Source organism: Myripristis murdjan, chromosome 10 (genome assembly GCF_902150065.1).
Source record: "Myripristis murdjan chromosome 10, fMyrMur1.1, whole genome shotgun sequence".
NCBI lineage: Eukaryota > Metazoa > Chordata > Actinopteri > Holocentriformes > Holocentridae > Myripristis > Myripristis murdjan.
Genome location: NC_043989.1, coordinates 34,637,658 through 34,662,881, shown reverse-complemented (window position 1 = coordinate 34,662,881; position 25,224 = coordinate 34,637,658). Strand labels below are relative to the sequence as shown.

At 42.4% G+C, this 25,224-nt stretch overlaps 1 protein-coding gene across 4 annotated transcripts in view; it reads right to left on the bottom strand.

Annotated features, from left to right (window-relative positions):
• Nucleotides 1-5,472: 5,472 nt before the first annotated feature.
• Nucleotides 5,473-25,224, bottom strand: part of abhd18 (abhydrolase domain containing 18) — a 97,063-nt gene continuing 77,311 nt past the window's right edge. For 2 of the 4 annotated variants that reach the window (XM_030061773.1, XM_030061772.1), the window contains exons 13-15: nucleotides 12,559-12,603; nucleotides 8,077-8,239; nucleotides 5,473-7,013 (exon numbers count right to left, since the gene is read on the bottom strand). In XM_030061773.1, the coding sequence (XP_029917633.1) occupies nucleotides 6,956-7,013; nucleotides 8,077-8,239; nucleotides 12,559-12,603 (266 nt within the window). In that variant the 3' untranslated portion in view covers nucleotides 5,473-6,955. The remainder of the gene's footprint in view (nucleotides 7,014-8,076; nucleotides 8,240-12,558; nucleotides 12,604-25,224) is intronic. The other 2 variants (XR_003928827.1, XM_030061774.1) reach the window with 1 other exon arrangement.

The following is a 25,224-nucleotide window of genomic DNA, read 5'->3' as shown; positions in this document are numbered from 1 at the left end:
GGACTGGTGCTGCTGAACCACCTCCAGATCAACGCAAGGAAGACTAAGAAGCTGGTGGTGGACTTCCAGGGAATGGACATTGGGATAGCCATCAGCCATCTTCTATGGAGTCATCTGCTGGGGCAGTGGCATCTCAGCTGCGGACAAGAACAGGCTGGACAAACTGATTAAGAAGGCCAGCTCTGTTCTGGGTTGTCTACTGGACTCAGTGGAGGTGGTGGTGTAGAGGGGAATGATGGCCAAGTTGACATCCCTGATGGTGAATAACTCCCAACCTATGCACAACACTGTGAAATCTCTGGAGAGCTCATTCAGTGACAGATTACTCCATCCATGGTGTGGGAAGGAGCGATATAGCCCCTTCCTTCCAGTGGCTGTCAGACTTTACAACTAGAGATGCTCCCAGTAGAGCATTTGCACATGTGCATACATAGACATTAACTCCATTTGTGCGATACTGATTATGTAGCATTCAATTGTTAATTTTTTTATAGTGTGCACTGTCCTATTTATATTTACTTACTTCTATATTTTCCTATCTTTAATTGTTGTTGCTGCTGCAGCACTGTGCACTTCCCTGTGGTGGGACTAATAAAGGCTTATCTTAAAATCCCTGTTTTTAAATTTGAATTTTGGTTGAAACATCCACTTCTTTCCTATCCAGGATAGGAAAACCCTGCGCAGAGTAATCTGGTGTGCTGAATGCATCACCCGAACAGCACTGCCCTGCCTCCAGGACATCTACACCAGGTGGTGCAGGTCCAGGGCAAATCAGATCATCAAGGACACTCACCACCCCAACCACAAACTATTTGAATGGCTGCCCTCTGGCAAATGTTTCCGCTCCATCAAGGCCAGGACTGAGAGGCTGAGAAGGAGCTTCTTCCCCCAAGCCACACGGATCCTAAACACTTAAAAATCACTAAAAACATAAACATCACACATCCTGCACCCAGCTCAGCACCTTATACCTACCTGCTGTCTGATAATTGCACACAGTCCCCTGCACACTGCGACTCTTATTACTTGTCACTACTTGAACTGTTTATTTTTACTATGTAGATAGGTACATATAGATCCTGTGAATGTGCCATCATTTCTTATTTCGTCTTCTTCTTCTTATTATATTTTATGTTTATTTTTAACTTTTTTCCTCTCCTGTAAATAGAAGTCATATATATTTATTAGTTTTTCTATTTCACTTGCACAGTTGCTTGAGTAGTTGCAATCTCATGTCACTGCTGCTGTACATGTACAATCATGCATGTGACAAATAAACCTCTTGAAATCTTGAATCTTGAAATCTCTAATGTTCTGCTTAACAAAGACGTTGCAGTTAATAAAGCATCAACCTGATAATTGGCTGTGTAAAAGAAAAGTTTCCCCTGGGACTCTTTTCTGGCAGAGATACTGTTTCAATCCGCACAATTTCAAGTCACCAAAAGACAAAAGTGCTGCAGCTTTTAGGAAAACTGAAGTGGATGGCTTTTTTGCAGTGTTGGAAGTCTTTGAAATTTCATTTTCAGGAAGGAAAAGTGATATTGAAGCTCTGCAGTATGACTGCTTGCTTAGATGAGCAGAAACATGAAGTATATAAATATTATAGATATTAAGCTAAACATGATAAATCACTAGTATGGTGCTTGAAAGTAAAATGACACTAGGAATGAGTCAAACTAACAGGGTTAAAATTATATTTCCCAAATAAAGTCACAAGAAGGCTTTTAGTTTGTTTAATTCAAAGATACAACTCTGAAGCATGGCCCTTAAATTGTCCAAAGCAGGAAAATACATTTATCCAAAACTCAAAAGATCAGTGACACAGAGGAGCATCAGGTAAATGAGTGTAAACAATAGCTGTGGAAACTCCTAGTCAGCCAGCTACAATGCCTACTGGCTAATTCTCAGCCAGAGGATTCCAAAAAAAAAAAAAAAAAAAGCCTGCAAAACTGTTTCAGTGGCCAATATAAATATAAACTCTTTGACTGGTTGTGACTATGCTGTCTGATCAAAAATCCAAGATGCATACAGCGTGCTACCTTAGTGCAGGGAAGAGACAGGAATATGTGCCACCTGACCAAACTGTCTGTGGCTAGCTAAGTGTCAAGTCAGTACTTTGTTATCAATTAAAACTTAAAACTCACTGAGGATGAAATGCTTAAAGGGACAGGTCACCCATTTTGTGGGACAGGTCGCCCATTTTGTGAAATCTGATATTATTTCACCACTGCCTAACTGTTCATGTAAGACTGAACTGCTACAATCTTCCTCTCATTGTTACATTGTTGGGTGGTGGATACTGGCTGGATGCTCCAAATGTTAACTGTCACCCCTCTGCCACACAGAATAGTTTCACTCAAATTACTTTTTAAAACTGTATTTTTTTCTGTTATCAACATCTGGAAAAATTCAATAACTTCTGCAAATCCTGTATCACTCTGTGTAAGAAGAGCAATAGCCACCACAGAGACAGAGACAATTAAAGCTGCAAGCAGCGTTGGACGGGCCCTCGCCCCCCCGTGCACGTCGGGACGGCGCGTGTGTCGAAGTGCAGACAATTCGTCCGTTTGTGCCAGTTTTAAGGGTATGTTTCGGTGCTTTTATTTTGAAAGAGTTTTGGGCTTTTATTTTGAAAGGCCGCGGAAGTCCTGGTGTGACCGACACGAGTACTGGCAGCTGCTGCATGATCACACCAAAATGCAGGCACACACACTCACTCACTCACTCACACAAACACACACACACACACACATACGCATGTGCACGCACACACACGTGCACACACACACACACACACACACGACGCCAACAAAAACCCACTGGTAGTACATTCGCTGCTGGTGCCCCTCTGGCCACTAGCAGCGCCCCTCCAGCAGATAGCGCCCTTAGCATGTCCTAGTGTGTGACTGACTTGAGTACTGGCAGCTGTGGCATGATCACACCAAAATGCAGGCAGACAGAGAAATCCTCATTCAATCCAATGGAGAAATCCAGAAAACCCACCCCTGTTTGAGGGGTCACAGGTCGGTCACTGTTTGAGTTACAGACTTGATTCAAAGTTTAAACGAGTCACGAGACTCGGATCTATAAATCTCCCATTTACATGATTTTGCTATCTTTTACCGTTTTTGAGTTATGGCAGTTTTAGTTTGAGAGTGTTTTCTGCTCCCTCTGAGCTCTTACAATGGGTGTGTATTGCGCATTCCTGAGGCAGCTAGAGTGAGTCACATGTCCAGGCAGAGTGCAGAGCAGAGCACACCAGAGTCAAAAACGTTTGAAAACTCTTCACAGCTCCCACAAACTTGGTCCAATCCACATCTAAACTACATATTTTTGTAGGAATTTTTGTCCTCTTTCCATCTGCATAGTTTTCAAAGCCGTCAGACTTTTACTTTAGACTCCAGGGGCTTAATTAGTGCCAAGTGTCAGCCTCTTCACACCAAACTCCATGGGAAAAAATGAGGTTTTGGCTCTGGCCACTCCGACTTTGAGGGCTTATAAAATCCAAACGATTCGAATTAATAACAAGTTTTTAGCAACTTTTGTTCAGCACTATGTCCTCTGTCATCTGTTAAATTTTCAAGCCGCTGACATTTACGGCCTGAGAGGAGAGAGATTTTGTTCAAAGCGGAATTTTGGGCGAGAACGTGAACATTCCAACGCAAATTGCGGACTTCCTGTTGGTTTTAGAGGGGGGGTGTCGCACGTGATTTGTAGGGCTTGATGAAAGCTACATTTCGGCACTGGTTTGGTCTTTCTATCACATTCCTGTGGGCCGCAGCGGCTGCCTTTGTGTGCCCAGGTGGCGCTACCGAGGCCATTTTTGCACCTTGGGGGTCTGTTTGTCCATTTTATCAAATTTTTCGCCAGACCTGGCCTGCGTGCCGAATTTGGTGAATTTTGGAGCATGTTTAGGGGGTCAAATTAAGCGATGATCTGACGTAACAATAATAATAAAAAACACTACAATAACAATAGGGCTTCGCGCTGTTCCAGCGCTCGGGCCCTAAAAATATCAGCTTTTTCTGGAGTACTAAAAGATAGCTGACAAGTAATGTTGTGGCTATCTTCTTTTCTTCTACTCCACTTTATTGCATGTTCTTTCTGGCAACTGCCAGCCACTGAGAACCTGTAGAGAGAGCTTAGTAGGACTGCAGATGAAAATAGTTCTACTGCTGATATACAGCACCACTTCTGTCAAACATAACAGCAAGGGGGGAAAGTGAAACAGTATCAGATTTTACAAAACTGGTGAACTGGTCTGTTTTCTGCTACACTGTGCACTGATCTACTCTGTTCTGGTACAAAAGGCCTTATTAGTCCCTCTAGGAATGTCTTTGAAATAACAGTACCACATGACACTTAAACAAGTATTTTTTATTTGACAAATGGGAAGGCAATTAGTGTATACTATAGTTAGGCTACAGTTGATAAAAATGTGAGATACAACGACTTAAGTCAAAATTGAAGTAGTTTTTCTTTGATTAGACTGTTTTTCAAATCAAAATTGTGGATCTGTAAAAATTGTGGTCCTTCAGCAATGACAACTGACTAAAACTGTAACCTCATGAATATTTGCAATAAAATGCAGGGAAATTTAGATTTTAATAAAGACCTTACTATCTCAAACAGAATTTCGGCCTTCTTCAGAGAGAAGAAGGCCGTGGGGTGAGTGGGGAGAGTGACCATGGAGACACCACTCACTGGTTTCCCATTCAAATAAATTTGAGCATCTATTATTCTGTTGAATAAAATGTTCATCTTTGTTTTCCAAGTAACTTGAGTACCATCCAACAAGTTAACAGGAAAATTGCTACCACCCAGCAGTTTTAAATGAAATTCTATGTGTTCAGATAACCCAAAATACACATTTAAAACCAAGTCTGAACAGGGTCTATATGCACAGTCTACATTACTTAGTTCTACACAGTTTTCCTTGAAAAAGATGAAAATTGGCAAACATAGGACCAGCATTTTTTTTTTTTTTTTTTTTTTTACCAAACAGAAATACTGGTTCCATATAAGGCAGTGGTGCCCAACCCAGACCTCAATGGCCCCCTGCCCTGCAGGTTTTGGTTTCAGCTCTGCTCCTGCACAGCTGACCCAATTAAGGCCCATGCACCTTCATGCACAGCCTGTTCAGGTAGATCTGTTTCAACCAATCAGCATGAAACCCTTAATTGGATCAGGTGTGAAAAAGCAGAGCTGAAACATAAACCTGCAGGACTGGGTTGGGCACCACTGATATAAGGCCATTCATTTTGTTTATTTGTTGTAATTTTCTAGATCTTCGAAATCAAGTTGCTGTAGTAGACAAACAGCAGACAAAACTGAACTGTGGCTGTTGGCCTAGCATTATTAGTTACTAAATGTCCCTGGGAATGAGGAAGTCTGGAGGCTTCAGTGGGGTCAGTGGCAAAACACTTTCAGACAGAGAGCTCGAGTGAGAAATTCCACAAAGCCTTCAACAAGCACTGCACAAAAGAACATTTAATGTACAACAACATGGCATCTTAACTGGATCATAACCATGACTCATCTCTAAGGAAAAACATGACAATTTGATAAAAATGGAAGGAATATATTAACTTTTTGGCTAATAATCTATTAAGGCATATGGTAGGTGGGCAGTATAGTTGCTGTGGGAACTAGCTTCAACAGGTTTCTATGGACATGTTCTAAATATAGTATGTTTCCTGGTGGTGTCTCATAAAAACAATCTCCTTTCCCTTTCTAGTGTATTGCATTTTTTAACATCTCACTGCTTAACATCTTATGATAAACTCTGTTTTCTCTCTGGGTTTGGAGTTGATTTAGTGGATCAACATACCACAATTTTCAGCTATTATTGTAGTTATTACTGTTCTCTCTGAGGAGATGGACATGAAGATTGAAAAGACAACCTTATGGCAACTGACCAAAACTCAGGGAACCACAATAATGGATTCACTGAAACAGTGACAAAGGTGACTGAGGGAATATGAGGACTTAGAGGCCAATTATACTGTGTTGTGAAAAAAGGAAAAGACAATGATGGTGGTGCAATGAATCAAACCAGGACACAGGATGGAAAACATAGCACAAGATGGTAGCACTGGTGTCAACGGAGGCAATGAAGTGGGATATGAAACAAGAAGCTTTTCCGCATGGCAGCATAAGAAAACAGCCATTTGCATAGCCATGCATTAGACCATGACAGCAGGTGTGTACAGAATTTGAGTAGATTAGCTAGCCAATATGTTCACAGATGTGCTTTTGTGCATAAGAACAAAAAGTGGACTCTACAGCAATTATATTGCTTACTTTACATTTTAAATGAGAGGATTATTAGCAATTTCATTGATGCACGTTTTGCATCTCATGTGTTGCTGTCCTTTATGCTAACCAGCGTGGACCGGCCAATGATCAATGTATTCCATAAGATGTATCATAGCATTAATTCAATTTCAACTAGTCCTCATTATGAAATGTTAAGATGGCCCAAGAATGCATTTAATAAAAACTCAGTTGAATTTTTTTTATAAGGTCACCAGGCCTGAGTGTCATGGTAAGTTTCAGTAATAAACGTTTAAAACTCTTTTTTGATACAAAAGTTTTTTTCACTATCAATGCTGAATAAAAGGGAAGGTTACAGTGCATTATTGTCATTATATGTCATATCCTAATCAGAGTTAGAAAAGGTAGTTACTTAAATTGAGACCATGCCCAATTGACCTTTCGTTTGAATTTCCCTAAGCCTAAGAAATAATATCCAATCAAATTAATTTTTTTTATAGGTGCCACACTGATCCTATATTTTGGTGCAACGACCTACAGCCATCATTTTCTTCAATGTCCAGCCATTTAGGCAAAATGTTTCAGCCTCTTCGGGGAAGTATAACCAGACAGATCAGATTGAACATACAGCTCTGATAACAGAAGAAAAGAAGGGTGTCATATTGTCACGCTGTCACAGCTACTGCAGGTTGGAATACTTCTGGAGGAATCTGTCAAAGGCATCGTAGATGGCCTGTCTGGAATTAAAACAGACATGCAATGAATTTTCCAAGTGCACAGGGTTAGAATTCTCTCTTGTTTTTTGCTGCTTCAAGTGTCTCCAGCTCACAAACTGGCAGGTAGGCTCTTAGGCCCACCATAATTTAGGCAACAACAGGGGGTGTGATAGGGGTGTAACAATGCGCCTAATCATATTGAACTCTTTTGTGCGAGGCTTTCGGTTTGGTACACATCACAAACGAAAAAAATAATGTCGTCAAAGCCACTTTTTTTAAATGCTCTCTATGCTACTCTGGGAAGTATAGAGAGAATGGTGCCACTACATGTCCCTCCCATCCCCAAAGAAAAACACTCCAGTACAGCTCCAGTGAAGCACATTGAGAGGCACTAAGCATAGCTAGCTCACTGCAATATGGCCAGTATTTCCATTACCATACCAGAGACAGAAGAACCTCAAATAAACAACAAGTCTGGTGTTTGGAGCCACTTGAATTATGAGGCCGATGGCAAGAGAGTGGTGGAAATCACCGCAGAGATTGGCACATAATTCCTGCTTTGTACAAAAAACTAAATCCCAAATACAGGATGAATTGTCCAAAGTAGCTGCTAATGACTAGACGTCAAGGGCTCCACAAAGATGGGACATCACTGCCATAGTCATCATGATCATCAAATAGACCATACTTTATGATGTTAGTATTAATAAGGAACTGTTAGTGTTTTTGTTTTATATACTGCTAAGAAAAAAACCCAGAGGATGGGTCAGCTGCAGCCACATCATTGTTCAAGCTAAAAAATATCATACTTACTTATATTAATCAATTAATTTAAAAAGAAACAAACAAACAAACAAAAAAAAACATCAAGAAAATTTAGCTGGCATTTATACTTTTCTGCTGTATCGAAAACATACCAAACTGTGATACCTCTGTATCATATCAAACTGTGAATTTTGTGAACTGTTACACTGCTACTCAGAAACGCTCACTTTTGTATGAAAGATAAAGCCACTGTTTGATGAGACAATGATTTGTCCTCCATCACATCACACAATATATATCCACCCAGCTAGTAATTTACCTGAACAAGTTCTGCTTAAACAGGTATGCGCTGATGTGTCCTCCATTCAGGTATCTAACCTCACATCCTGGCCAGATGTCTTGCAGACTGAGGACTCCTGTACGAGGGACATAGGCATCCTCCTTTGCTTGGACCACGATGATGAGACTGGGGTCTACAGGGACTGGGCAGAAGGGATGGACAAGCAGAGAAAAGACAATCTGATAGATTTTTTAAATATTAAAATTGAGACGGTGAAATCGTTGTCATTATTTATATCAAGTGCTAAGTGTATCAGGACTAAATTGATGGAACGTTGTGTTTCTGTGAAAGGAATCAGTTTATGGAACAATCTGATCAAAGAAACCAAAGAATCCAAATCAAACATTACATTTAAAAGAGCAATTAAAGCCAGTTTGTTAGGGAAATATAATGAAACATGTTAGTTATGTTTGATTGTCATACCCATTGTCATGAAAGGTATGAATATTTTTTTGTAACTTGAGAACTAAAAAGGAATGTGACTGTCTGGGTTGGCCAGCAGCTATTTTATTTTATTTCTTGTTTATTTTGTTGTTGTTTTTTTAAATTACATTCTTTGTAACTGGATTTCTTGGGATAAAGGGGCAGATTAAATAAGATTATTCTTCTTTCTGCTCCCCTTCATTCAAGATCTGGGAACGTTTGTATTTATATTAAATTATTTTTTGTTTTTTCTTTTATAAATGAATGAAATAAAGAATAAATAAATAATTGAAATTGCACTATAACAATGTAATCAGTTACGCGATCATCTAAGACAAAAAAAACAAAAAAAAACAATGTGACAGGCATGTTTATTTTTGCCATCAACTTAGGTTGTTGCTACTTCATACTGCAATGCATGCAGTGCATGCATTTGTCCCCTGAACTGACATTTACAATGCACCATCAAACTCAGGAAGCATCTTCATGTCCAAGACTTTTCACTTTTGTTACGTTGCAGCCTGATGCTACAATCTTTTAAATTCATGTTTTCTCTCATTAATCTAAACTCAGTACCATATAATGACAAAGTGAAAACAGAATTGTAGAAATTTTTGCAAATTTATTAAAAAGGAAAAACTGAAATATCACATTGACATAAGTATTCAGACCCTTTGCAACAACACTTGAAATTTAGCTCAGGTGCCTCCCATTTCTATTGGTCGTTGCTGAGATGTTTCTACACCTCGATTAGAGTCCACCTGTGGTAAATTAAACTGATTGGACATGATATGGAAAGGCACACACGTCTCTACATGTTGAGTATTCAGCCAAAGTTGAATACTCAAGCTACAATGGTCTAATATTGAGGAATTTCAATATTTGTGAGTGGTGAAATAGTCCCATGTTTGGGATCAAAAATAAACATGAAGAACTTGCATAAAGCTTTGAACTTTAAATTAAAACAGAGATCAGATTTTTATCTGTTATGGGCCAATGAAAATCTGACATGAAAACTTTTTTTTGGATTTGGAGAAGCTGCCATCCAGAAACCGATGCACATATCTGACTAACCATTAATGCTTTGAACAGTCCATGTATGTATCTCAAAGCTCTGAAAAAATCAAGAACCTGGGGCATATACAAAAGGCCCGTTTCCACCGCCGGAACTTCGGGGTAATTTTACAGGGCCGTGGCCGCTGTCGCGTGTCTCCACCACCAGAACTACCCCGAAGGAGAGAGTTCAGGAACCTTTACAGGGGCTAAAAAACGGCCCTGCCTCGGGTATGGACTCTGAGCGGCCCCGAAAAAACTCCTGGGTTTACTCACGGCACGATGTGATGTCAACAGAAAGCAGGCGTCCCTAGCAACACGGCCAACACTACCAAGCTAACGCTAACATGGTTGCTAACGTTAAAAACACACTTTTTAGCCGGCATTTTTAGGGCGCTAACATTAGCTTTAGCGGACGTTAGCTAACGCTAACAACACACTTTTTAGCCGGCATTTTTAGGGGCGCTAACGTTAGCTTTAGCGGACGTTAGCTAACACTAACAACGCACTTTTTAGCCGGCATTTTTAGGGGCGCTCATAGATATAGAAACGTAGATGCCGCGTTTGCTCTCTGGCGATACGTCAGCGGAGGCGCCATATTGGTAGGGGCAACAGAGTGGGAGCGCCCGGGAGTGAGACAGCAGACCACAGCGAATATGCCAGCCTCATGTGCTGCTTTTGAGTAGAAAATCGACATGGTGGGATAACCTTTCACAGGTATAAGTGGCAGTTTCATGATGTTCAAAGAGTTAGTGATCGTAAAATGTTGCTTCAAACTGTCATGAAAATGAGCTGACACTGTGGTGGTGATCTAACGCTAGTAACCTCACATCACCAGTTAGCTTAGCTAGCTTACTGAGTATATGACTAAAGTAAAGTTAAACGTGATATTTTGATCTTTTTGTATAATTTAGTTAATAAAAATGTTCAGAGGAGTGTGTTTATGTTAGCTACGTCTAGTAAGCTATGTTTATGCTGCTAACTTTGGCTTAATGCACTAGCTGCATCATTCAGCAACCGTTAATGCTACGGCTTGCTGATGGCTTTGTTTTTTGTCAAAGGTTCCCCAAATATCCTGAAGCTCGGAAAGCTTGGGCCAAAGCTGCCAGGAGGAAGGATTTTAAGCCCACTGAGACCACGCTTCTCTACAGCTGTCATTTCAAGGCAGAGGACTTTGACAGAACTGGGCAAACCATGCGTGCAAGGACTGTGCGAACTTTCATTAGCTGTCACAGATTTTCCTATGGGAGTTGACTTTAAATGTGTTATTAAACACCTTTATAAACACACTGGTGAAGAAAAATGTTGGTAAGGAATTAATTCCCAGATTTTCATAATATTCCCTGACATTTTTCTTGTGTTGCTTGTGTTATTTTATTATGCTGTCATTATGCGGCATTGTGTGTTATGTGGTATTATTTTAATCATTCTCAACTTAATATTTTACATTTTATACTGATTGCTTGTGGATGCCTATGTACCCAGGTCTCCTGAAAATAAGATCTTGATCTCAATGAGACTTACCTGATTAAATAAATGTTGAATGAATGTGTATATTATAATTAGTTTTGTATTCCATGTCTGAATTAATGAAGATGAAAATGATGTTCTGTGTAGGCCAAGCCAAGAGTGCTGAAAAATAAATGATTACTACAGGTGACAACGTGGGCAAGCTTAAGTGTGGTGTGGAAACGGAACAACAAACTTAGGTCTTTCACATGTTGTGAAGATGGAAAAAAATAGGATTTATCATGTGTCTTGGGTGTGTGCGGATGAACTGACTGGGTGTTCTCTGAACTGGAGTCTGGGGAAAAAATAGTTTTGTTCTATTTATTATTGAATTGATTTTATTATTATTAATAGAATAACAAGCAACCAGGCGGCTTCATAGGCTAACAATACAATGGATATAGAAATCTATATATTTGGAGACACTCAAGTTGAAATTGTCAATATTCTTTTACATTTGATGTTCCCTATTCTTTAGACAGTAGCCTGCATATCCCTGAGAGGTAAGTTGTGGCTATTCAGGGGGTGTTTTGATATTTAGAGCTGATTAGACCCACCATCAGTATCTGAATTTAATTCTAATAAGTAACCAGTATCATGTTCAAGTTCTCGCGTTTATAACAAGTCAAATTTCTCGAAAATCGGTTCAGGATTAAGCAAGTGACAGTCGGTTTACTCTGGGATTACTGGGGTTACAACGTTTAGAACGTTAGCTTCCGCCCTGCGCAATGTAGCGGACCGACAGACGCATAGTGGTGATGAACGGCAATAGCAAACGCGGCATCTACGTTTCTAAATCTATGGGGGCGCTAACATTAGCTTTAGCGGACATTAGCTAATGCTAACAACAGGCTTTTTTAACAACACACATTTTAATGCCCCGGTCATGGTCGCGCAACCGCCCGGTAACTTTACAGGAACCTTCCTCCTACTCGGCCCTCTCAGTGGAGACACGGCAGGTGAGAGGGCCGAGCGAGAGGACGTTCCTGTAGTAGCCCCTGCCTCCAAATACTACCAAGAACATTCTGGTGGAAATGGGCCTATAATTGTTTTCTGAAGGCCCAAACATGGTCGACCACGAAACCCATGTAATTTTTTTCCATTTTGAGGGGCTGGCATGCCTACCATTTATGATGTATGACAGATCTGTTTGTATGTTCTGAGAGAGTAGGTGGAGGTGTATTATTGTACCAAATTTCAGTTTCCTATGTGGTGTAGTTCTTGAGATATTGACACCTGAAAATGGAGGAAAAATAAGGACGCGCCAAAATCGCACCAAAATCGGCACATAACCCCCTCACTAAATTGGCCGTATCTCAAAAAGTATCCATCTGAGCAAACTAAAATTTTACAGTGTGCCTATTGGATAAATAAGGAACAACTGGTGAATTTTTCAGAATTTTTTGAGACCCAAGTGCGTGGGATGTCCTTTTTGGAAGGTAAAGTCATTTTGTAATAACTATATTGTCTAATTACCTTTGTCAGTGAAGTACTCCCCCCCCCCATCCTGTCCCAGTTTGTCTGTTGGCAGTAAATAAAAAAAAAAAAATAAATAAAAGTAACCAGTTTTGAGGGTATTTTTCGGTGCTTTTATTTTGAAAGAGTTTTGGGCTTTTATTTTGAAAGGCCGCGGAAGTCCTAGTGTGTGACCGACAGGACTACTGGCAGCTGCTGCATGATCACACCAAAATGCAGGCACACTCACTCACTCACTCACTCACTCACACAAACACACACACACACACACACACACACACAGACACACACACGACTCCAACAAAAACCCACTGGTAGTACATTCGCTGCTGGTGCCCCTCTGGCCACTAGCAGCGCCCCTCCAGCAGATGGCGCCCTTAGCATGTCCTAGTGTGTGACTGACTTGAGTACTGGCAGCTGTGGCATGATCACACCAAAATGCAGGCACACAGAGAAATCCTCATTCAATCTAATGGAGAAATCCAGAAAACCCACCCCTTTTTGAGGTGTCACAGCTCGGTCACCGTTTAAGTGACAAACTTGATTCAAAGTTTAAACGAGTCACGAGACTTGGATCTATAAATCTCCCATTTACATGATAGAGCTATCTTTTACCGTTTTTGAGTTATGGCAGTTTTAGTTTGAGAGTGTTTCCTGCTCCCTCTGAGCTCTTACAATGGGTGTGTATTGCGCATTCCTGAGGCAGCTAGAGTGAGTCACATGTCCAGGCAGAGTGCAGAGCAGAGCACACCAGAGTCAAAAACGTTTGAAAACTCTTCACAGCTCCCACAAACTTGGTCCAATCCACATCAAAACTACATATTTTTGTAGGAATTTTTGTCCTCTTTCCATCTGCATAGTTTTCAAAGCTGTCAGACTTTTACTTTAGACTCCAGGGGCTTAATTAGTGCCAAGTGTCAGCCTCTTCACACCAAACTCCATGGGAAAAAATGAGGTTTTGGCTCTGGCCACTCCGACTTTGAGGGCTTATAAAATCCAAACGAATCGAGTAATGACGGAGTCTTTAGCAACTTTTGTTCAGCACTGTGTCCTCTGTCATCTGTTAAATTTTCAAGCCGCTGCCATTTACGCCCTGGGAGGAGAGAGATTTTGTTCAAAGCGGAATTTTGGCCGAGAACGTGAACATTCCAACGCAAATTGCGGACTTCCTGTTGGTTTTAGAGGGGGGGTGTCAGTGCGTGATTTGTAGGGCTTGATGAGACCTACATTTCGGCATTGGTTTGGTCTTTCTAGCACATTCCTGTGGGCCGCAGCGGCTGCCTTTGTATGCCTAGGTGGCGCTACCGAGCCCATTTTTGCACTTAGGGGGTCCGTTTGTCCATTTTATCAAATTTTTCGCCAGACCTGGCCTGCGTGCCGAATTTGGTGAGTTTTGGAGCATGTTTAGGGGGTCAAATTAAGGGTTATTTAGACGTAATAATAATAAGAAAGGAGAAGAAAAAGAAAAAGAAAAAAAAAAACGAAGCAAAAACAATAGGGCTTCGCACTGTTCCAGTGCTCGGGCCCTAAATAAATAAATAATAGAACAGACTTGCACTAAACTGTATATAGCTAAAGGTGTTGGTAAGGAGTAAAGGAAAAAAAGAAAAGTACCCCTACATTTTGTAACAGTTGCGTTATGTAATGAGTTATTACAAAATGTGGGAAAATGTGTTATGTTTTGCATTGAGGACCTTTATTAAAAATGTGGGCATTACTAAGGATGCACAATATTGGAGTTTTTGCCAATATCTAATATGCCGATCTTTCCAACCCTTGGCTGATGCCGATACTGATATATGCACATATTTTTTCAACCAAATTGCAGAGAACATCATGTCTCTCCTGCAGTGGAATTAACATTTTATTAAGCCTGCTCTTGTTGTGAAGGCCCACTGGCAGATGCAGACATAAAATACAATGCTTTTTAATGTACACATTCCACTGGGCAAAATAAGAAAACTACTTAAAGTTTTACTTTACATCATTACATCACCAACATTTTTTAATCTTATGTGCATCTACACAAATATTTGGAAAGACCCTTAGGACCGTGTGTCTGTGTACATCAGGATCTCCACATCATCATACATGGATGGGAGATGACTGATGATCACAAAAAAAATCTGTCTCAGCCTGACCCAAGCCCAAACCATGGCAGCAGTTTTGGGCCTGAGCCCTGCAAAAACCTGATTTTCAGCTAAAAATAAAATAAAATAAAATAAAAAATAAAAATAATGATGACTTAAATTGCTTATTACAAGCTAAAATAAACTACATTGTGGACATAGCTTAAGATCGTGCAATACTGATGTGTGAGTGTAGTAGCAATTACAGTGTGTGAGAAAGTGAACACAAACAGCAAATGACCCCTTAATAGTGATGTGCAGATTGCAGCTATGTCCATGGGCACTGTGGATAATACACAGATTGGGTGAGCCGGGTCATAAAGTAATTAACATTTTGATTAATAGCGTTTGGGTTGCAGGGGAATGAAAAAAATTTTTTTTTTGAATTTATTACACAGGCTTGCAGCAATCCCCTGACAGAAACATTGACTACATCACCTCATTAAGGGAGACACAATGCACAATTACGCACAAGGCACAGCAGTGTAACTAAATTATCTAACTCTCCAGACATGCCGACAGAAATGGTCATGATCTAAAGTTAATTAATGTTCTGTATTCTTTTACCTATCCAAAAGGTTACAAATACAGTCCATGTTCATACAGATAATTTGTTCTGGGTAAAGCAGTGGCCCTCCTGATAAATCCTCAGCTCCAGGTGGGGGGCAGGTGGCTGAAGTGGATTCTGATGATGTCAGAGCCATTCAACACGTGGCTTCCCACTAATACTAGTGATTTTTAATCATTGTGACAATTTAAATATTCAAGGATAATAATAATAATAATAATTAAAGCTGCAAGCAGCGTTGGACGGGCCCTCGCCCCCCCGTGCACGTCGGGGACAGCGCGCATGTCTAAGTGTAGATAATTCGTCCGTTTGTGCCAGTTTTGAGGGTATTTCTCGGTGCTTTTATTTTGAAAGAGTTTTGGGCTTTTATTTTGAAAGGCCACGGAAGTCCTGGTGTGTGCTTGACATCAGTACTGGCGGTTGTGTCATGATCACACCAAAATGCAGGCATACAGAGAAATCCTCATTCAATCCAATGGAGAAATCCAGAAAACCCACTGGTAGTACATTCGCTGCTGGTGCCCCTCTGGCCACTAGCAGCGCCCCTCCAGTAGATGGCGCCCTTAGCATGTCCTAGTGTGTGCTTGACATCAGTACTGGCAGCTGCTGCATGATCACACCAAAATGCAGGCAGACAGAGAAATCCTCATTCAATCCAATGGAGAAATCCAGAAAACCCACCCCTGTTTGAGGTGTCACAGCTCGGTCACCGTTTGAGTTACAGACTTGATTCAAAGCTTAAACACGAGACTCCGATCTATAAATCTCCCATTTACATGATTTTGCTATCTTTTACCGTTTTTTAGTTATGGCAGTTTTAGTTTGAGAGTGTTTTCTGCTCCCTCCCCCCGAGCCCATTTTTGCACCTTGGGGGTCTGTTTGTCCATTTTATCAAATTTTTCGCCAGACCTGGCCTGCGTGCTGAATTTGGTGAGTTTTGGAGCATGTTTAGGGGGTCAAATTAAGGGTTATTTAGACGTAATAATAATAAAAAGAAGAAGAAAAAAAAACACTACAATAACAATAGGGCTTCGCACTGTTCCAGTGCTCGGGCCCTAATTAAAGCTGCAAGCAGCGTTGGTCGGCCCTCGCACCGGTGCCGGTCCGCCACGATGTTTGTGTCATTGAAGTGCAGACAATTTATCCATTTTTCCCATTTGTAAGGGTATCTTTCTGTGCTTTCAGTTGGAAAGAGTTTTGGGCTTTTATTTTGAAAGGCCCAGGATGTCCTAGTGTGTGAGTGACATGAGTACTGCGCTAATACATGAGTACTGGCAGCTGTGGCACAGGCAGACCAAAATGCAGGCAGGCAGACAGAGAAATCCCCATGCAATCCAATGGAAAATCGATCAAATCCACCCATGTTTGAGGTAACGCCACTCGGACATCATTTGAGTTACAGACTTTTTTCAAAGTTTAAACGAGGCACAAGACTCGGCTCTATAAATCTCGTATTTACAAGATTTTGCTATCTTTTACCGTTTTTGAGTTATGGCAGTTTAAGTTTGACTGTTTTCTCTGCTCCCGCTGACGGTTTATAATGGGTGTGTATTGCGGAACTGTCCGTTGCCTAGAGTGAGTCACATGACCGGGCAGAGTGCAGAGGAGAGGACACCAGGGTCCAAAATGTTGGAAAAGTCTTCACAGCGGCCACAAACTTGTTCCAATTTAAAAATTAATTTCATATTTTTGTAGGAATTTTCGTCCTCTTTCGTGTGGCATAAGTTTCGAAGCCGTGCAACGTTTACTTTAGACGCCAGGGGCCTATTTAGTGCCAAGTGTGCGCCTCTTCACGCCAAACTCCATGGATAAAAAAAGCCCTCGAAGTCGGCGTTGCCGACTTGGAGGGCTTATAACTTAAAAACTAAGGCCGGAATGACGAAATCCTTCAGAATTTTGTTAAGCACTGTATCCTCTTTCATGTATTAGCTTTTTGAGCCGCCACGATTTACGGCCTCGGAGGAGATAATTTTTGTTCAACGCGCAATTTCGGGCCCGACTTTTACTTTGAAAGGCAAATTGCGGGCTTCCTGTTGGTTTTAGGGCTTCGGTCTTAACAACATTTTTCGTCGGCCTTAATGAGACCTACGTTTCGGCGTTGGTTTGGTCTCTCTATCACATTCCTGTGGGCCGCAACGGCCGATTTAGTGTGCCTAGGTGGCACTAGAGAGCCCATTTTTGCACTTAGGGGGTGCGTTTTTCCATTTTATCGAATTTTTCACCAGACCTGGGGGGCGTGCCAAATTTGGTGAGTTTTTGAGCATGTTTAGAGGGTCAAATTAAGGCCGATTGACACGTAAGAATAAAAAAAGAAACGGTACAAAAACAATAGGCCCTTCTCCCTAAGGGAGGGCTCGGGCCTAAAAAGAAGAAGAAGAAGAAGAAAAAAACACTACAATAACAATAGGGCTGCGCACTGTTCCAGTGCTCGGGCCCTAACTACAATAACAATAGGGCTTCGCACTGTTCCAGTGCTCGGGCCCTAATAAGAAAGAAGAAAAAACGGTACAGATACAATAGGGCTTCGCGCTGTTTCAGCGCTCGGGCCCTAAAAAAAACGGTACAGATGCAATAGGGCTTCACGCTGTTTCCTAATTAAAGCTGCAAGCAGCGTTGGACGGGCCCTCGCACCCGTGCCCCGTGACCCCCTCGTGCCCGTCGGGGACAGTCCATTCACGGTGCCATTCACTCAATCACACTCACACACACACACACACACACACACACAGACACACACATGCATGTGCATGCACACACACACACCCACACACTCATTCACTCACTCACTCTCTCACACACTCACACACACACACACACTCACACACACACACATAAACACACAAAGTTCTGGCCCAGCCACTAGCGGTGCTCCTCCAGCAGATGTCGCCCTAAGCTTGCATTTGAGTTTGAGAGTTGTTTCTGCTTCTGTGGGGGAAAGGCAGAGCAGGCAGAGCAGAGGAAAAAAAAACAGAGTCCAAACCTGTTAAACTAGTCTTCACCGCGGCCACAAACTTTTTCCAATCCACAGTAAGTCCTACTATTTTTGTAGGAGAATTAGTCCTCTTTCCATCGGCATAGGTTTGGAAGCTGTCAGACTTTTACTTTGGACTGCTGGGGCCTAATTAGTGCTTATGCTCACGGCAAGTGCATGTTAATTCACAGCAGGCACACCAGGGTCCATGGGAAAAAGTGGAGGCGCTGGTTGTGGACACTCTGACTTTGTAGTCTAGTAGCCAGCCCATAGAGCCCCATTGTGAACCCGCAAATGTTGATTATTATAAACTTTTATGATTGAAATGCAATATATAGGCCTAGTATATGAAATTAAAATTGGTTGCTAAGAGTTGCATGTTGAGCATTTTTTGTAATTAGCATAATTAGCTAATTATTAGCAAAAAACAGGAAATGGCTATAATGTGGCTTCTAGTTAACTTAGAAAGGTGATCTAAGACCCTAAATCCATGTTTGTGATGTCCAGAAACTCATTTCTTACCATGGTGAAGCCCTACAACCTTCCCTCATTAGCATATTTTGCATAAATTGTGTAAAAATGAGGCAAAAATCAGGATTTTTTTTTTGTTTTTTTTGGATTTAATCAACAAAGAAAGACTGTAGGTTTATGTTTTCATGTGCAGAAATGCTCCCCTTAAATAATTAATGTAATAAAACAAATAAATGAATGAATATTGGTAAGTTGGGGAAAGAGACAAGAACATTCATGCAGGTACTGAAAGACATATGTGATGAGCGGCAGGATCTCTGGTCCTCTACGGTGTCTCTAAGATTAGCCAGTGTACAAGGAGATTTGCATGCCAGTGATGCTCAGTACCACCAAAGCTGCTATAACAAGTTCACCAAAATTCCACAAAACAAGTCTTGTAAGCCAGCAATCGAAGAGTCTCTAAGATTTGTAGCAGAGGAAATGAAGGGAAACATGGATGAGACGTGGACTATTTGTGAGTTGTTTGAAATGTACAGAACAAATCTAGGTGCACTGACTCAAAAGCAGATGTTTGCAAATTTGCGTGACTATTTTGGTGATGAAATTGTAGTTCTACATGTGGAAGGTTGTAACACTCTGGTGGGTTTCCGGAAGAACATAAGCAAAACACTGAAAATGGTTAAGAAGTCAGAGATGGATGATGAAGATGAAGTTGAGACGCTCATCAGAATGATCAAGACAGAAGTGGCCAGCATACCAAAACCAAGAGAGTATGATCTGAGTGATTTCTGCTTTGGAAAGATCATAGAGCACACAAGTCCTACCCTACTGCGCTTTGTGTCTAATCTTGTTTCTGGGGGTGCAACTACTAAGGCTGCACTCACCCTGACACAGTGCATCCAACAGCACATCAGTGGCACACGCAATCAGACCACTCTAGGACTGGCTGTAAAACTCCACCACAAGTATGGTAGCGCTGAGTTGATCAGGACCCTCCATGATCATGGCCTTGTCAGCCATTATGATGAAGTACAACGCTTCCGCAAATCTGCCGCACAGTTTGTGTCCAAGAACGCTGATGACTATCATAAAAGGCTTGGTCTGACAACTGAGATGGGCCCCATATTCAGTTGGGCAGACAATTATGACCTTTACATTGCAAGTCCTAATGGAACCAAGGGCACACATGCCATGGTTTCCGAGTTTACCCAGCATCCAGCCAGCATCCAGCCAGCATCCAGCCAGCAGACCAGCAATGTTGGAGTGATGCAGCTGAGTATTCCACGGCTGAAGAAATATGAGGCCAGCTCATCTGAACTCACTGACCAGTCTCTACAACTGGCACACTACACTGGTCCCCCCAAGTTGAAACCACCAACACTTCCTGTGAACGCTCTTTCTCCAGAAGAAGTGCACCAGGTTGCTGCCAGCTTGACACAAGCAAAGGAAAGAGATGCTGCGTGGCTATCCCAGCTCTTTTCTCACTCAAAACCAGTTGACTGGATGGGCTATAATGCACGTGAAGACAGAAAATCTCAGACCACTGACAAGCCTAAAACTACTGTAGTCTTTGGGCCCCTTATCAATTCTCCACCTTCACACCCGGATACTGTGCTCACAACCCTTGTCTACCTTGACAAATCACTGAAAAGCTTTGGCATGAAGTATTCACACATCACATTGGACCTGCAGCTCTACATCGTGGCGTGTCTCATCCAGTGGAGTGACCCAGTGCGATGGAAGTCTGTCATCATCCATCCCGGCATGATGCACACTCTGATGTCATTCCTTGGCTGCATTGGAACCTTGATGAAAGCCTCTGGCATGGAAGCACTGCTTGCAGTAGCTTTTGGTGGCATTGCCAGCATTCTTAATGGCAAATCCTGGACAAATGCACTGCGTGCATATCGGATGCTTGTGGCTGTCCTCCTACAAGATCTTCTGAAAGATGGACCGCAGACTGATGCTGCTGTCACAGAATATCTAGACAAGGCACGTGATCACCCCACAGGCAGGCTTTGGGTGGACTGCCTGATTCGTCCCACCTTCATTGCTCTGCATTTCTTTCGTGCAGAGAGAGGGGGAGACTTCCTCCTTCAGCAGCACTGTCTTGAGCAGATGGTCCCATACTTCTTCGCTGCTGGGCACCATAATTATGCACGGTACATTACCTGGTACCTCAGGATGGTGCAGAACCTTCCACAGGAGGCCAAGCAGGACCTTTTAGCTGGGGCTCACGTCTGCCGCCACTCTAATGGTGGAACTGCTGTACCTGCTGACCAGTTTGGTGAGCAGACCTACATCAAACAAGGGAAAGGACAAGGTGGATTGAAAGGTATCTCAACAAATGAAGCACAAGTAGTAGTGTGGATCAAATTCCATTCCATTTGCTCGCATCTATCTCAGACAGTGGAGGAAATGTACTCAAGTCAAGACACACCCGAGAATTCAGAGGAGGAAGAAAATCCACTTGTGAATGGAAATAAGAAGCAGCGTAGAAGGACACATAAGCAGGAAGGTGAGAGAAGGCAAGAACTCGATCAAAGAGACCATGAGAAAATCACAGAGGAGTTCCAGAAGCATTCTCATCCCTTGAAAGAGAATCAGAATATCCTGTACAACATTGTGAATGGACAGGTGGCCCCAGACTCTGTGAATGTGCAGAATGCTCTTCAGATTGGGGAACAGCAGAGCAAGGATTTTGCAGCTTCTCTTCCAGACGGCTTCCATAGCACCATTGAGAAGAGAGTACAAACCATGGAGGTGATGAAGAAAGCTATGACCATTAAAGGCAAGCCCATTTACGATATGGAGGCCCTCTTCGCTCGTCTTCTAGTCATGGGGCAGCAGCGTGGCATAGAATTGAAAGACGTCTTCAATCATGAGCTCAGCCCTGTTCCACCATCAATCATTGATGAGTTTGGTTGCCTGAGGAAAGGTGACAAGTCTGGCCTTGTTAAGAAACTGGGAGTACCAGATGAAAACCCTACTTTTCCCGATGTTGTGCTCGTTGATGCGAGTCAGCTGCTTTACCACATCATCTGGCCTGTGGCTGGTACAATCAGGGACATCGCCTTTACCATCAATGCACGCCTTGCCAATACCTATACTGTCGCTGGAGCCAAGACCCTCGTCATTTTTGACCATTACAGTGATGAGCCCACAGCCAAAGATCATGAGAGGACAAGACGAGCAGGAGTTGGTGCAACTGAGTTCAAGCTAACAATTAACACCCCTCTTCCAGGTCGCGAAGCTGTGATGAAGAGCACATCTAATAAGATGCAGCTATCACGCCTTCTGTGCACATTCGACCTCACAACTGCTAACATCCAGCTTGTGAACCACATGGACTGCATCGCTAAGCATGAGGAGGCTGATATCACCCTCATTAGCTACATGCTGCAAGAAGCCAGAGCAGGGGCTCCCACCATACGGGTCCTATGTGATGACACTGATGTATTTGTCCTGTTAGTGTACTGGGTTTGGAAGGCTGACGTCAAATCAGCAGTGCAAATGGAAAAGTGGGATGGCACCATCCTGGACATAAATGCCACCGTAAGATTGTTAGGTGAGAAATGTCAGGGTCTCCTGGGGATGCATGCTCTCTCCGGATGTGACACAGTGTGCTATCCCTGTGGAAAAGGCAAGACATCTGCACTGAAAGTACTTCAAGGAAGTACTATGCTTGGTCTGAATACAGTGCTAGGGGAACCTGATGCCACTCTGAGTGACCTAAAAGACATCGGGACAGAGTTCTTTCTGGCATTGTATGGACAGACGAAGGCCAAGTCGATGAATGATGCTCGCTACCAGATATACAGACGGAGAAAAAAGCCACCAGAACTAAAAAAGCTTCCTCCAACTGATGCCAACATGATGCTACACATACTTCACGCTCATCTCCAGGTCATGTTGTGGAAGGCTGCAGATCAGAGGGAGCCACCTGCAGAAGCCAGGGACATCACTACATTTGGATGGCAGGTTGCCAAAGGAGGGGCTGTCATACCTGTTGTTTCCACCCAGGCAGTGGCTCCAGTTCAACTGATGGACGTCACCAGCTGCAGCTGTAGCGCACTGAAGGCCTGCAGCCAAAACAACTGCAGCTGCCATGCTGCAAGTCTCAGTTGCACTGACTATTGCAATTGTGAAGGAGGGGAGGTGCGCTGCTGTAACCCATTCACAATACATGACAACATAGAAAATGAGGAGGCTGAAGGGAATGAGGAAAGAGATGATGAAGAGAGTGAAAGCTGTGATTAGTGTTCTGCAATGGACTTACTCTGGGAAGTCTGATGATTTTTCTTTTTCTTTATTTTAATTTACATGTTTACATGCACCTTAGGAAAGGTTGCATGAGTTAGTTATAGCAAGAGGTTAATTTCTGGATATGGAAACACAGACTTAGAGTCTGTGAGAGTCTAAGATCATCTTTCTTTGTTGATTAAATCCAAAAAAAAAAACAAAAAAAAATCCTGATTTTTGCCTCATTTTTACACAATTTATGCAAAATATGCTAATGAGGGAAGGTTGTAGGGCTTCACCATGGTAAGAAATGAGTTTCTGGACATCACAAACATGGATTTAGGGTCTTAGATCACCTTTCTAAGTTAACTAGAAGCCACATTATAGCCATTTCCTGTTTTTTGCTAATAATTAGCTAATTATGCTAATTACAAAAAATGCTCAACATGCAACTCTTAGCAACCAATTTTAATTTCATATACTAGGCCTATATATTGCATTTCAATCATAAAAGTTTATAATAATCAACATTTCTGGGTTCAAGAAATTTCTACTAGACTATTGAGGGCTTCTGAAATCCAAACGGTTCAAAGGAATGTAAATTCCTTCTGAACTTTTGTTAAGCACTATGTTCTCTGTTGTCTATTAAATTTGCAAGCCGATGAAATTAACGCCCTGGGAGGAGATAGATGTCATGCAAAGTGGAAATTTGGGCGAAAACGTGACTTTCAAACGCAAATTGTGGACTTCCTGTTGGTTTTAGGTGGGGGGCACGAGCACGAAAAAATGTCGGGCTTGATGAGATCTACATTTCGGCGCTGGTTTGGTCTTTCTATCACATTCCTGTGGGCCGCAGGGGCTGCCTTTGCGTCCCTAGGTGGCGCTACCGAGGCCATTTTTGCTCCGGGGGAGTTCCGATTTTTGATTTTATCGACTTTTTCGCCAGACCTGGTGTGCGTGCCGAATTTGGTGAGTTTTTGAGCATGTTGAGGGGGTCAAATTAAGCGTTAAAGAGACGTAATAATAAGGGAGAAGGAAAAGAAACCTTACAGATACAACAGGGCTTCGCACTGGGACAGTGCTCGGGCCCTAAAAAAAACCGAAGCAAATACAATAGGGCTTCGCACTGGGACAGTGCTCGGGCCCTAAAAAGAAAAAAACGAAGCAAAAACAATAGGGCTTCGCGCTGTTCCAGCGCTCGGGCCCTAAAAACGGTACAGATACAATAGGGCTTCGCGCTGTTTCAGCGCTCGGGCCCTAATAATAATAATAAATTTAATTTGCAAAAGCACTTTTCATAAAAGAATCTCAAAGTGTTACAGAGACCTGAAACAGTATAACAAAAACACAGAGAGCAGTAAAACAGTAAAATCAACAACAAGTAAGAGGCAAAAAGGACAGAACAGCTAAAAGCAAGAGCACAGGATGAAAATTCAAAGGCAACTAAGGACAGCTTAAAAACGCCTGCCTAAACAAGAATGTTTTGAGTCCGTTTTTGAAAGTGTCCACAGACTGGGGTTTTCGAAGATGTTCAGGGAGGGAGTTCCAAATGTGGGGGGCAGCGGAGCAGAAGGCTCGGTCTCCCATAGTGCAGAGTCTCGCGCGGGGAGGATGAAGGAGATTGGAGCTTTGGGACCGGAGGTTGCGAGAGGATGAATGAGGAGTAAGCAGGTCTTTGAGATATTGCGGGGCGTTGCTGTAAATGCAGAGATGGGTGATGAGGGCAATCTTGTACTGAATTCTTGAGGTTATGGGGAGGCAGTGGAGGTTCTGAAGAATGTGGGTGATGTGGTCGTTTTTGTAAATTTTCATCAGAGTTCAGGCAGCACAGTTCTGAATGAACTGAAGTTTCTGGAGGTTTTTATTGGGTACACCGATGAGCAGGCTGTTACAGTAATCAAGCCTGGAGGAGATTAGGGCGTGGACGTTGGAGAAGGTGAGGAAGGGGCGGAGTTTAGAGATGTTCTTGAGATGGAAAAAGCAGGTTTTGTACAGATGTTTGATGTGGTTGGTAAAAGTCAGTTGTGGATCCAGCTTCACACCAAGGTTGGTAACTGTTGTTGAGAGGGGAATGTCTTGACCGGAAAAAGAGATGGTGCTTCTGGGAGATGACTGGACCTGATGAGGGGTACCTATTAGTATGGCTTCGGTTTTAGAGCTGTTCAGCTGGAGGAAGTTGTGACTCATCCACGTCTTTATCTCCTCCAGGCAGTTGGAGAGGGCCGGAAATGGTGATGAAGAGGAAGCAGATGATTATGATGAAGGGGCCAGGGTGGAGCATTGGT